Genomic DNA, 14,457 nt, shown 5'->3' on the forward strand with positions numbered 1-14,457 from the left:
AAATATAGAAATTGATTATGTTTTGTTTCCATATTCGGTGATGATGACATGTTGCCTCTGATATATTATAAGGGGCATTTTTAAAATGATGCCTGATGAATCAAGAAAGTGATCACCAGATAAATCAATAACAAACAAAAAAATTTCAATAAATGTTGCAGCTATACTTCAAATTTCCCTACCTTACTTTCTGCACCAAACTTTACTAACAATAAGTTCAAGATCTATACGGTAGCATCCTTGAAAGGTCTTTGAAGTTGGAGCTTTGACAGAAAGTTGAGATGATAAAAATCTCATCAGCCGCATAATAAATATTACATTCCCCTCCGCTACATCTGGAGCTTTTATCCCCACGCAAACACTTTGAAAAGTGTGTGACCGTTTTTTTTCTCCTCACCTCAGGCTCCTCTATTGTGAGTGAGAATAAATTAGTTGAAAGAAAGCAGACATCAGCACAACAAGCATAAAAAGAAAACATCTACAGTTGTAAATCAGTGCTTGTGCAGCTCATCCATCTCAGTTTTCCGAGGTTGTCTCATTGGAATGCTGCTCTCCTCTTTGCCTTCAAAGACACCTTCGGTTTAAGGACCCTGATTTCAGGTGCATGGCTCACTAATTCTGTCCACCTAAAGGACAACGGACTCAGAGCGAACACAATCTTGCTAAACAGGCTGTCATCAGGTCTTTGGAAAGAGGCTGTGAGCGAATGTGCAAACAATGAAACACACATTCAGTCTCATCCCAGCTCAGCAATACATCAGCAACATTAGCGCCACAGAAACATCAATGAATCCATTCCCAGTCATTAAACTTCTAATGCATGAAGCAATTACAGACTTTCCAATTTGTCTGCAGGCTTTGGTGGCATTTACTCTCCAGCCGAGTCACTTTGCATTCAATGAAATGCAGAAAATAACACTGCGGAGCACAGAGAAAAAGTTTTCAGAAAAAGAGACACTGTTGGACTGAGATAACACAGATGCAGCCACCAAAGAAAAAGCAGATAAGAAGTTTAAGAGTTATTTTCTTTTAATATGCACCGAGTCACCTCCACAGACTGGAGGCTTTAAGTAAATTTGTTCTTCTCTCGCTGCCTCAATGAATGCTGCTCCCAAACAAAGTGATGTCCCTGCAAAAGTGCATCAGCGACAACGTTGCCCCGAATACCAACTAACTTGGACCTCTGCTGGCTGACCCTGTCACAGTTGATGGTAGCGCCACCAGAAGCTGTGCTCTGAAAGTGAAGCAAAAAGAAGCCCTTGGTTTCAATAAGTGTTACATGTTGGTACCAGCATGGCGGCGTGGTGCTTGTTTCATCGGGACGTTCGCTCTGAGAGTCGATAAAAAGCACTTAATTGGTTTTAGAGGAGGCATTTCTCTGCTTGGTTGCTTGAACACAATACAATCTGTGCTGCTATTGATCCACTTCTGGAACGAGCCTGCAGGTTCGACAGAGATCACAGTGGTCTGACTGGCAGAGTAAACACTGTCTGATTAGAGTTCTCAATGCATATCATCATCAGAGGACATGCTGTTTCTAAACCATCGTTTCCAAATGGTTTCTATAATATGATGTGAAAATGAAAACCCAGCAACATCCTGGAGACCCAAAGCTAGTGCTCCAAAACAAACAAACAAACAAACAAACAAACAAACAAACAAACAACAACAAATATCTGGGGAAATAATATCTGTCTACTTACACAGCCAACAAATGAAGCTAAGTTCATAACAGAGGTTGACATCCATGCATCCATTTTCTATACTGCTTCTCTCTTTAGGGTTGTGGGGGGGCTGGAGCCTATCCCAGCTGACATTGGTCGATTGGCAGGTCGCCAGTCCATTGCAGGGCCATCAGGAGCAATTAGGGGCTTGCTCAAGGGTACTCGACATGGTCACCAGGGGAAGTGAGGATCGAACCAAACTCTTAGGTTGCTAGATGGCCACGCTACCTCCAAGCCATGCGGCCCCATGATTAACATTTAGCACAATTAGAAATGTTCAGCATGACAAGGTGACTCCCAATGCGATTCTCACTTCTAATTGAGACAGATTTTTTCACAAAGGTCGCCGTTTACTGAGGGAAGGACACGCCATTTTAAAGTTATAGCATTTTTCTAAATCCTCTTGAGGTTTCAGAGAGCTAGGTGGTCTGTAAGCTGTGTTTAAATTTAGCAAATTGCTAGCAAAAAAAACAAAAGCCTCAGAGCTGAGAAGGAGAGTGTGCAAGACTGAAAGAGAGCAGAAAGATTAAAGCTGGAGAGTAACTTCAGAGGCTTCAGAACAGAATTAAACATGGCTGTTGATGACACTGGGTGAGAAGGTGAGCAGCATAGGAATGGAGGAATATTCTATTCTCAGGTTATGTAAAGTAGATTAAAAATTATGCGGGCAAGGATGAATATACATATCGGTTTCACTGGCACAGTGACAACAGTGAAGAATAAATCCAGCACTGTTGTTTCTAGATTTGTAATACTAAAAGCATACACTGTCAATAAAGGCATAGATGAAACTAAAAAAAAGCCCTCAGTAAAGATCTTTGCCAAGATGAGTGCTCGAGTGTGTTTCTGATATTCTACACATCTCATGCAAGAAAAAGCAGAGGCCAAATTATTAGAAACACCTGTAAGTATGATGCCACTGCAAACTAGAACCTCAATAAGTGACTGGATCATATTAGATAGTACATGTGAGCTTGAACTAATAGAAATCGGTATTGTATTCACTGTAAAATATGCAAATCATATTATAAACTGCTGCAGTAAATACTACCCCTCGTATTCTATTCACAGTAGGATGGTTCAATGCATGACAGCTGTCGTCATGATACACAATTCATAGCCAGCTCAGTCCGTGCAAATCTCACATGAACACTAGTTAAGCCTCGGGCAAACCTTTTATCTTTCCGGACAGAAAGAAGATATCGGTTGCTTTGAGAGAACATTTCACATTTTGCTGCAGGTAAAAGAATCAAAGTTTGCATAAGCAACACTATCTGGCTGAATCACAGAATAAAACACCGTAGCCATTCTGCCTGTAAATCAAAATAACACTGCAAGCTACACAGGTGACTCGTTGGACTGAATGCTGATTTGCAGTTCAACACTTGCACACAGGGATTTATCCAAACTGTCTGTTTCCTCGAAGCGTGGGTCATAAAAGCAAGAGTTCTTTTCTCAGTCCATTCACATGCTGCATGTCTCCCTTTTAGAAGAGTTACTGGGGGGCTGAAGGTGTTACAACTGTGTATTTAGTTTTCAGCAAAACACCGCCATCATGATGTACTGTAAAGCATTTCTCTGCCCTTAAATGTGCTTCAGACACCACAGCGGCCTATAAACTCTTCTGGTGTTGAGGGTTGCCACGATTTTGCGCATTTGCTCTTTTCCCACCAATTCAGTGAAATCAAATCAAGAGTGGTGTTAGGATGAAAACCGCGAGCATGCAAACTTAAGGATCCGATGTACTGAAAGATTAAGCACATTCATTGCATCCTGTGCTAAAACACGGTCTGGTATGGACAAACGAATACATGCAGCTTCAACTGTATTCTGCCTGCTGCAGGAGAGCAGAATGACAAATTGCACTGTTCCTACTCATGCATATGCATTCATGGGTCGAGAGAGTTTCATCCAGGAACATGGGAGCAGATGCACAATTATGTGTATTCTGTTGTACATATGTAAAAACTGTATGAGGGTGCCCGTGACTTTTTTTTTCTCTGCTTCTTAAAAGCAGGTTTCATCCAGACTGTCCAGATTGTGTTAGATGCATAGATCGACTGTGTCAAAAGCAACAACATTTACTCTTGTTTGTCTTTGAATGTGTTTCAATCCGCTTCACTTCCTCACACCACCTGCTACACTACTGAGGTTGTTTGTTGTAGTATTTCATTAAGAGGTATACTGCACCCGTCCACGGCTACACTTCCAGAGCCACAGCTGAAAGGTGTACCACCCCTGGTACTCCAGCTGGGTCCACATGCCTCACCCACCAATTTGGCCTGTGACCCCCTCACCCCTACTTTGTTTGCTGAACAAAAAAACTTAACTGGCCTGCACATACATTTCCTGAAAGCTACATTTATTATTTCTTGTTAGTTGGTTCCATGTGCACATTTAATTGCAACCTTGAGAGGTTCCCACAAATTACACAGGTTTAATATATACTCAGCAGTATGTCTGTCACAACAATTACTATATTGACTAATGATACAATAAATAGACAGAACTCAATAACTTGGCTGACCTAAATTTGACCACACATAACTAGATTTCTAGTATCACTTGGGTTTTACTTATTTAAGATATTTGAACTTTTTCACATTCTAAACTGTAATGTCTGATTAGTGTCATAACATACTCTTAAAATTATAGAAAAATAAAGTTCATCATTATAGATTCTGGGAAAATTTATCATCCAATAAAATTTGTTAAATATGGACCTTGGTTCTACTTTTATCTATGTTCCTTTGTTTGTATGTCACTCTCCTTCTTACCTGCATTTCTGGTCTCTCTCCACTACTACATTGAAAAAAAGGCATAAATTGTCCCAAAGTATACACATTTGGTTGTATTGTATGTGTCAAAGTCCTGTTGGAGGAGGAACAGTCCTCATCTTGAATACACAAGATGGCTGTTCCCTTTCAAAGATGCCCACAAGGCTGGCCTGCCAGCTGGGTTCGCTATTCTCTCTTCCATCAGTTCACATTACTGACAAAAGCAACAGAGCCAACTCTTCATGGCGTCACACACTGTGGGCTCAGCAGCATCCCGTTGCTCATTGAGATGCTTCTCCACTCTGGCTGGGTATCAGCTGCTGCTCAGGCGGCCGACTCACTGACTGTAACTGAGAGGCCATGACAGAGGAGCTGGAGAGAGTGTCAGGGAGTCCAGAATGCAGCTCAGTATAAAACCGATTTAACAATACAACCAGGTGTAATGATATCAGAGTTGCTGCACGAATCCAGCCATATATCAGTCTAGTTGAGTGAATGTAGTGAACATAAGTGATTTCTCAGTTTAATAGGCGGTCAGAAGCCTGAGCGAATTCCGACATTAAATAAGTAATATTTCTAATTTCTCAAAGACTGTGGTAAATGATACGGAATCATGTACCTGTAAACAGATATTGCATCTGCTGAAACACAAATCAGTATCATAATGCAAGGGGTGTGGTCATGAAAGGATTTCAGCTGATTGATCTCCCTACATATTAATTGGTATCATCTGACAGCTCTGTCTGGGGGTAATGTGAATATCACATTCAATCAGAAACACAGAGTGTAGTTGGTTGAAATAATTAAAAAAAAAAGGTGAAAACATAATAGAGACTATACATTCAAGATCTCCAGACAAGTTATTGAAGACAAAAGACATTTACAAAAACAGGAAGGAACTCACCATGTAGTGCAGGTCATCAAAACCATTGAGGAGTAGCTTGCTTTCATACTGCGGCAGCCCCACGTGCTCCAGCCAGTCTCCAACAGGCTGGTCCAGGATACGGCCTGCAGCACCTGCCGACAGGGGAAAGCGCTTCAGGAGGGAGAAACCTTTCAGCCGGTAGCAGCGGCACTCTGAGGAGGAGACGTGGCATTGCCACATCATTCTCGGCCAGCAGAGCCGAGTGCACCAGCAACAGTAAGGCAGGGGAGACAGTGTCCTTTGTGGACAGGGCGTCAGCTCCCGCAGGACAGCGGGGGCCGAACCACAATTACCCAAGATGGATGGATGTACCCCTGCTCTCAGGGGTGAAGGAGATGATAAAAAAATAAAAAAGGATATGAGCTGGTTGTCTACTAGCTTATATGCACAGCCATGAAAGTCAACCAGAACATATTTATAAACAACACACAGCCTCACTTAACTGTTGCAATTGTAACAACAGTTCATATCCAACCAAGGTAAAGGTCTACAGGTCCCATTTCAGGAGGTGCCACTTTCTACCCAAAATAAAAATGCAGCTGAGGACCCAGAGGGGTACGCCAGGAGCAGCAGAGTTATCCCAGGGGAGGAGCTTTCTCTCAGTCTAGGGGGAACTTCTTTGGGAACTTGTGAGCAGGAGCAGGAGATCTTTGGTTCATCTGTGATTTACAGATCCATCCTGCGGCGTGTCACCCACCACACAGAGTAAAACACGGGAGCTACCTGAGAACACGACAGTGTTTACGTGAGAAGTGACAGCACCGACAGGAAATGCAGAGCGGCTAAACGCATGGAACAACTGCAATGAGCAGAGATCGATTGAGTGCAGAAGCGACAGTGACAGCTGTCAGCAGCTGAGAGGAGCGTCACCTGTGCAAGGACATACTAATGGAACATTAAATCCAAAAGTGCATTCTTCCAATTAGTTATTAGACAGTTCCATTAAAGAACATCTACATTTGCTGTCATTCCCTCTTATTCATTGATCACTGCATTTCAACAATAGTTAGAAACTATACACCCTTCGGAATTAGCTATTTCCTTGTGCAGGCTGTCAGATAATATAAAAGCAGGCAACTTACAATAACAACAGACATTGCAACTAAATGTACAAATGCAGATTTTAAAGCTTCTATTCTCCTCCCCGTTTTCTATTTACAAAACCAATCCTGATCCGGAGAGTAGTCCCACGTCATTAATCCTGTTTTAGTCACTCCAGGAGCTTGGATATTTATCAAGGAACAAATCCACTCAAGGATCCAATCAGATACTTCAAAGAGCACTTAAGTAATAGCTGGCCCACAGAATGAACTCCTCTGCAGACAAGACAGTGATAAAAACAGTATCTCCTCAGACTGGCACCATCTGGGAGATGTGGTCGAGTCCAACAGCAGCAGCAACTTTAAAAAAAGCCTCTGTGGTCCTCTCACTGCCGGCGAAATGGGCTGCCAAATCTTACAAATGTCGAGGTGGCGTCCATCTATTGTCCTGGCTGGCACAATTCTGCTGCCTGCAATTTCCCTCTCCTCCCTTACTCACACACTCTCTCTCTCCTCATTGCTCTCCACTGCCACTCCCCCATGTCTCTCGCTCTCTCTCTCTCCCCTTGAAACCCTGCAGGTGGTAGCCACAGACCCCATCTATCATCATTTGCATCGGCTCTTGATTGGCCGCAGCTCCTGCATCTCTTGAATCATACTTCTAAGGTTTTCTTCACCGTCTTACATCATCTTTTTGTTGTAGATGAGGATCAGCAGAGAGGAGGAAAGTATAGGGAGCAGCAGGCGACGGGCCAATCAGCTATCAGAGCCATCCAGTCAACACTGAAAAGAAGCAAACGCTGGTCTGACTGAGGGAGAGGAGAAAAAAAAAGTGTTGCCGCTTCTCACATGTGCATCAAACAGAGAGCCTCTTATCCAGCAAGTCCCCTGATAGCCTGCTGACAGCAGCTTGATTGAGACGTTGCTTGGGTTTGTGTCCGTCTTACAGAGGACTGAATGCAGAGCATCTCATAGACAAAAGACATGCTGCCAGTTAGGGGATGCTTGCTAATTTACTGCAGTGGTCTCAGCTTTCCTGAAGTCTAAAAAAAAAAGAGAGCTCATCCCATGACATAGGTAGTGGTTAATATTTAAAGAGCTCACTCCAGCGCAGGGCATACAAACAAGAGGGCGAAAGACTTCAGAAAACGCTGGATGAATGTACATCTGCTGCATTGCTTTAATATATTAAAATGGAGCTCAGGCAAAGTGTAAACTGAAGGTGAGTATTGAATAATGAAGGGGTGTGAAAAGCTCAAGGGAAGGAATCGATTGTTCAGGTTTATATCTACAGTCCACAGACAACCTCCATCACCTCTGACAAAAGACTTTTCAAAAAAGCCTGAACACTCACAAGAGAGCAGGTAGAGAATCTTTCACACAAAGACAAAACAACAAAGTGAGACTCTAGATCGAATAATGTGCCTCTCGGGTGCTTTGTTCTTTGATGCCATTTAAGATTTTCTGAACCTTGGTTCTGTCTACCAAACAAAGCAGGAACCCCGTTGATGGAAAACGTTGCACCAGAGGCCAGTGCATGTATTGTACCAGGGTGAATGATACCAATGTCACCTATGTTCTGCAGGGACAAGCTATATTACCTGGTAAAAACTGAAACCCAATGTAAAACAAGATTTGTTTCAATGCTAACGAGGGGTGTGGTCACATTTGCTCATCACTCGCATGTATCATCACATTGTGTTGTGCTGTGAACCTGATTCGGAGGCTCAGAATGTTTGCAAATAGGCACGAAACCCTGTCAGTGATAAAGACCGACTGGTAGACTCGGCAGTTTAGTATTTATTACCTGATCGCTTTGGCTTAAGACAATATAATTTGTGTCAGACATAAAAACTGGGGACTAATTCCTTGAAATATGGATGCAAAGTGTATTCAGTGAGTTTCTTTCCTGTTTCTGAAAGTGAAGATATATTGATGCAAAACTCTGATTTCATTGGTAAGTCTAAACTTCCTAATTTCCAAGCGCGCTGCTAAAGTTAGCAGTGGCTGTTAAGTTTTTTTTCCCCGGCTATTCAATACGGTTCAATCATCAGCGCATATTTTTCATTTACAGGTGTTTCCACAGGTTAGATGTGATGCCAACTTTAACAAAATGCAGAAAGCACAGTCCATGACAGGTTGTAATAAGTGTAACAAACACTTGAGATTGTTCAGCAAACCATTACCCTAGACTTCAAATGGTCCCTACTTTCACACCCAGATGTGTTCTCAGGTACAGAAATTTGGCACTAATTGATTTAATGTGAATCCATACCTGGCAGAACTGCCGTAATTTGGTCGTTGCCCCAAGAGATCAGGACAGAAACTTAGCTTTCAATGAAGATTCATTTCTGGGTAATTGTACTGTACTGCCACAGCAGCATAAGCATGGAAATAACCAACCTCAACTTTTTTAGGTTCTGAACTCCAACTGAACCCTTAAAACGTTGTCGGGCTCCCCGTGGACATTTTTTGAAAAAAGGGTCAAAAATCGATGCTGCAGAGCCACAAAGCTTCTCAACTTGAATCTCTTGAGGTGTTTTATGTTCGAAGCAGCTTATGTAGCATTGAGCTGCTTCCCTCGAGCAGAGATGAAGGGCCGCAAAGGTGTGGTAACCTCACATTCTTTTTAACTACCAGAATTTTTTTTTTCATCTTTGAACTGGTAGACTTCAGCGCTAACCAACACTTATTTTATCAGACTTTGCACAGCTCTTAAAGGCTTCAAACAAGTTTTTTTCCCCGACATGTGCAATAGTACTACCAAAGAGATTTTGATGTGGTGGTGTTTTCTTTTAACAGAGCAGCTGTCACGGCATGGAGCAGCAGTAATGATCATACTCTACCTGGTGTCGCATATTGCTGATCTCTGGAAAAATCGATGCCAGCACCAATCAGTGTCATGATCTTCTCGATCTGAGAAGAGAAGAAGAGAAATGGGAGATCAGACCTGGAAGATGCATCATGGTTTAGCCTCCACCATTCACCGGAAAAATAATAAGACATGCCCCCATGCCTTAAAGGGACAGTTCATTGCAAAATATTCCTCATAATTGTACAGTCATTCATCGGGTTTTTTGGGATAAAAAGTGCATATAGTTGCCTATCATTGGTAGTAATGTCTGTCTTCTCTTTTATGCTTTCGAGCTCGAATTGACAAAAAACCAGTAATGTCTCTTCCCAAAAATCATTGCTCAAGTAAATCGAATCCATCTTTCCTCAAGACAAATTTGATTCAGAGAAAACAGACATCTTTATGGTTGATATCTCAAAATTTCAGCAGCTCTCAAAAATAATCTAGATGGATAAATAACACAACAGGCCAGAGAATATGTTGGTTTGTTTTTTTTGTTTGGCAGATTTTGTAGTGAGCTGTCCCTTTAAACAATAAACCAGCAAACATTTGTATCACCCTGCAAAAGCAAATGACAGCATTAGGGCCTATCTAGGTGGAAAAAAGTCAGTCAGGGTTGTTTTATGAACATATTTGAAGGGTGATTTTAACAACTGCACCATCGAGCAGCATTAGAGTCATTTTAACAGGCAGCGTTTTATTTGCTGCCTGCAGCCAAAACAACACTGATTCATACAAACGTCCCAGGCCCACAAACTGCCGATAAAGATCATAAAGCAAATGTCAAGGAAAATGAAAACTTTTCCTCTATCGATTAAGCAACTTTGTAAGATTCTGCATCGTTGCTGAAGCTTTAAACACAGAGAAAACGTTCACACTGTCCATGTGAATATTTCCAAGACGCTGTCTCCAAGAATATTCAACGATATCAAAAATGTCATAGGCATGCGGGGATACAGAAAGAGAATGTGTCATTAGCATTCAATATATTCATAGGTACACAGCAGCAGCAGAGGGCAATAAGGCTGCAATATTACACCTGTCAGTGCACAGAAACATGGCTCCACCCTTAAACCAATCCAGGGCTTGCAAGGACAACGGGGCATATATGAAGGAACGACATAGGGATTGACAGTACAGCTGTCACACTTGTCAGGCGCTGTCACCCCTAAGTCTTTTTTGAGCACAAGACCGTTTTATGAATTGGAGAGAATATCCATCTTTATTGTGCCTTTTTGGAAATGTGTTATGATATTCAGTCTAAAAGTGACAGCATTACCATTGGCTATAAAGACTTGATTTTTTTCACTCTAAAAGCCTATTTAGAGGTTATATATCCCCATTATTAGAATTATATTGAGCAATAAATGCCATCAGGAGACTACACTTGTTCTCATCAATCAGTGCACAGATGTTTAACAGTGAAACAGTGTGTAATTGGAAAAGAAATACCTGTCAGAGGAGCAGAGAGGGAAATCTATCATTGAAGAATGATGCACCTATTTAAAGAAGCTGCTGTTAGCCTCAATAGCTTTAAGTTAATTAAAGCTTTTTGACTTTCTTGGAGGATGAAATGAATAATCACTCTGATTATATCATTCAGAAAAGGCACATGAACTCTAAAAGAATCCCATCTACCTCTACAAAGAGGACAGAACCAAATCCCAAAAGGACCAGAAGATATTCATGAGAATGGACATCTTACGCTGTCAAAGGAATTAGATCTTCGCGGTTTTGTGGTAGAAGTCGCCAGTTTCTGCCGAGAGAGAATTCAAAATTTTGCTTTTCTTCCCTTGAGATCACTTACCTAGGCTGTGAAGGGTAATGCCAGGACTATAAAATAAATCCTCCCCTACAAAGTTGGTATTAAATGTAGCTTATTCATCACTTCAAATGGAAAACTGCACATATCTGGTGTAATGTGTTTGTGATGATTACATTATTGAAGGTTCAGTGGGTTCTAAGATGGAGATTTAAAGAAACTAAATTTTGTTGAGACACAGAGCCTTCAGGGAACACATGCAGTTTTAAGTACAATACTACACATTTTTAACAATGGCTTCTCTGTAAGTTCATGTCCAACTATAATTCTTAACATAACAAAAGAAACGCACCTTCCAATGGGAAACAGGAGAAGTGTGAAACAAAGGTCAATGAAAAAATCATATTATAATCCGTTTGCAAAAAGTTACTCTAAAATATCCTACATATATCAAGATCATGATAGTTGCACCAGCAATTACATGGGAATATAGATGTTGAATGGTCAGTTTTGCTGTTAACTAGCAAAGACCCGAAAGAGTGAGCTGAAATAAGTGGCTACTGTTGGTAGGAGTGTTCATCTGCATTCTTCATGTCATGCTTTAGTAATGACCAAGTGAAATTCAAACAAAATATTCTCCATAAAGAAGGTGATGAATAATAAAATGTAATATATTCACACAGAAAGGAGATATTCAGCATTCAGTTTTCAACAAAATGTGCCAACCGGCTGGAGTCTTGTTGCTGTTGTTGATCCTGGCCAGAAAAAGGTCAGACACACAACACCCATTAAACTACATTTCCAACAGAAAAATGGAATACCAGCACCAGCCCGTGAGAGACAGAGGGGGAAATGATGTTCCCTTCCAATGGTTTTTGTAAACACCATTTGAATGTCACAATGTAGACCAGAGATCCTCAATAGGTGGTCCGTGGGCCGCCTATTTGCAGCCCCCGAACTGTTATTCCTTCACTGTGTGTTTTGGTTGAGTCAGCATGCCAAGGTAGACTGGCCATAGGGAGGTTCGGGAGGTTTCTCCAATGGCCAGAGGTTTTTTTTGTTTTTTTTTGTTTGGTAAGCCCAAACGCCAGGTTTATATTACACCCTGCTCTCGTGCAGTACATAAAGACTGGTACACTGATAATCCGAGAGCGACTAGACTTGCACTTCACTCGCACCCCCCACCTCCCAGGTCAAGATATATTAGCTGGGACTTGATCCCCTGCCAACGATACACAGACAGCCTGTTACTAGGTCACTCAGAGTTCACTCCTGTGATTTTTTTAACTTCCACTTTTTTTGGAGCAGTTTTAAAATGTTTAATCAGTTCGTTAAACTGAAAGGGACATTTGGTTTCATTTTAGCATCTATGTTAGTTTGGAATTCCTGAGAGGCTAGATTCACCATAGGACAGAAAAACATTTTTCCTTTTTCCTTGGGGTTCTTTGTGTTTATATTCAAAAAGAAAAGTGTTCTTAACCCACTCCTGACGTAATTGTTTTGGATTCATGAATGTGGCCTGAACGACCTCAATAAATGGACCCTTGACTCATTGAAAAAATTTTTGTGGCCCTTTAACATTTGTATTTGAGTAACCCTGATGTAGAGTGTCACTTTCGCAATTTCTGCGCAAGAGCTGTGCGTAGTTCACGCATATTCCCGGAAACAGGAACGCAACAATGATCCAGAACGTCCAACAAATTGTCTGAAGTCTATAACATAGGGTGCCCACCACCACCCACACCATGGCCAACTTTGCAGATGATACAACACAAAAGGGACGCTGCAGAAAACATAGAATCATCAGTAAAGAGAGCGCTTATTTCCCTGCTAGCTGTCTGAACAGCACCAGGAAAAAGATGTCTCTCTAAATGCATTTGAAATTTCTCAACCACAGATGTAAGATGCTACTTCAAGTGTGCTTCATAAAAACAGGGCTGCACTCCTAATAGCCTAAATAATTAGGCCTCAGCAAGACAATAAAGCCAATTATGGAGCCGTTGATGAACTGAGGCATTAATCATGCATCAAATATGTAAAATCATTCACACACCAAGCTGTTGCAGCTCCTGTGATAATGAGGACAGGGCAGCGCTCTTGTCTGGTGGAGGGCCCACGGTTTGGACTAAACAGAGGATGCTTCTGTTACTGGCATCAATCCTAAATCAACACATGAGGGATAATAAAGGGCTGCAATCTATCACGGGACATGAAACTTACTGTATCTCTTTAGCTGTCAGGGAGATAAAAGATACCTTACCAATATACTTAGGTAGAAGCTAATGGAGAAGAACTATTAACAACAACAATTCAGCCTCCATTAGCTTCAAGCTAAAAGAATGTGGCTGGCCTTTTTTTTTGCCTGGAAATGAAGTCATAAAGAAATAATGCAGGCAAGGAAAATCATCTTGAGTTGAGAATTCGTGAGTCATTGAAGGGCAAATTACAGTTTTTGGATATTCAGTCTGAGTGTATCAGCTTCCCCTGTCCTGTAATGTAAAAGGAATACCAGCCAGGCCAAAAGAGGTTTAGAACTAGCCACCGTGAAAGGCAGGTGTGATATAGTGTTGGACCTGGGTAAAAATATCTTTACCAGGGGACACATCCCAGTGATTTCTACAAGGTAGAACATATCCACAACAAGAAAAAGGCCAGTGAATCTCACAGTGAAGGACTACACAGCTCTGTGCCATGAGAATTAATGGAGAGAGAGAGAGAGAGAGAGAGAGAGAGAGAGAGAGAGAGCGAGAAAATGTGTTTTTGTGCAGCAGGATTGGATTAAGAGAAAGATCTGAAATGGAGAGGGGGCCATTGTGAAGGAGGTTCACTATAAGAAGGGAGATACAATGAGCTGGGGTCAAAAGTCATCTGCGAGGTGGAGGTCAAACAGCTGAAGAGCTAGCCGCGATGAGAGATGGTCAGGGTGAGATTAAAGACACATGAACCCATTTATCATTCCTCTAACAGCAGGATTGCAAGTCTGGATGACTGTTTTATTGTTCATTAATAGTTTTCAAGAATCTCAAACTCCGAGTAAAAAAAGGTGACAGAGTTAAAGGATGCCTCAACGTGTTCATCGTGAAACAAAAGTGTGTTGCAGAGTGAGTGAGTGAGTGAGTGTGTGTGTGTGTGTGTGTGTGCCCTGACTGCCGGCCTCAAATTGGGAAGCTGGCACTCAAACAGAGGTTGGATGAAAACTATGGAATGATATCAAGGGGAGAACAAACACACAACAGTTAAAGCAGGTGCCAACACCTCAATGCCACAGTGGGACAAAGCATTGTCAGCAGTCCCATCAACTATATCCAGAAATAGCACAATGATAGCCCAAGGTCATCCGCTGCTTTTAGGGCAAGTCTGATCCTCTAATTTTTT

General features: G+C 41.7%; 1 protein-coding gene across 4 annotated transcripts in view; it reads right to left on the minus strand.

Moving 5' to 3' along the window:
- anks1aa (ankyrin repeat and sterile alpha motif domain containing 1Aa) overlaps positions 1–14,457 on the minus strand; it is a 68,103-nt gene that overhangs the window by 13,466 nt on the left and 40,180 nt on the right. For 3 of the 4 annotated variants that reach the window (XM_086213530.1, XM_086213532.1, XM_086213529.1), the window contains 3 exons: positions 11,026–11,076; positions 9,313–9,382; positions 5,406–5,518 (listed from right to left, as the gene is read on the minus strand). In XM_086213530.1, the coding sequence (XP_086069656.1) occupies positions 5,406–5,518; positions 9,313–9,382; positions 11,026–11,076 (234 nt within the window). The remainder of the gene's footprint in view (positions 1–5,405; positions 5,519–9,312; positions 9,383–11,025; positions 11,077–14,457) is intronic. The other variant, XM_086213531.1, reaches the window with a different exon arrangement.

The sequence above is a fragment of the Aulostomus chinensis genome, chromosome 9, assembly GCF_037954235.1.
Source record: "Aulostomus chinensis isolate RoL2024-O1b breed Wild chromosome 9, RoL_Achi_v1.0, whole genome shotgun sequence".
In the NCBI taxonomy this organism is placed as follows: Eukaryota; Metazoa; Chordata; class Actinopteri; order Syngnathiformes; family Aulostomidae; genus Aulostomus; species Aulostomus chinensis.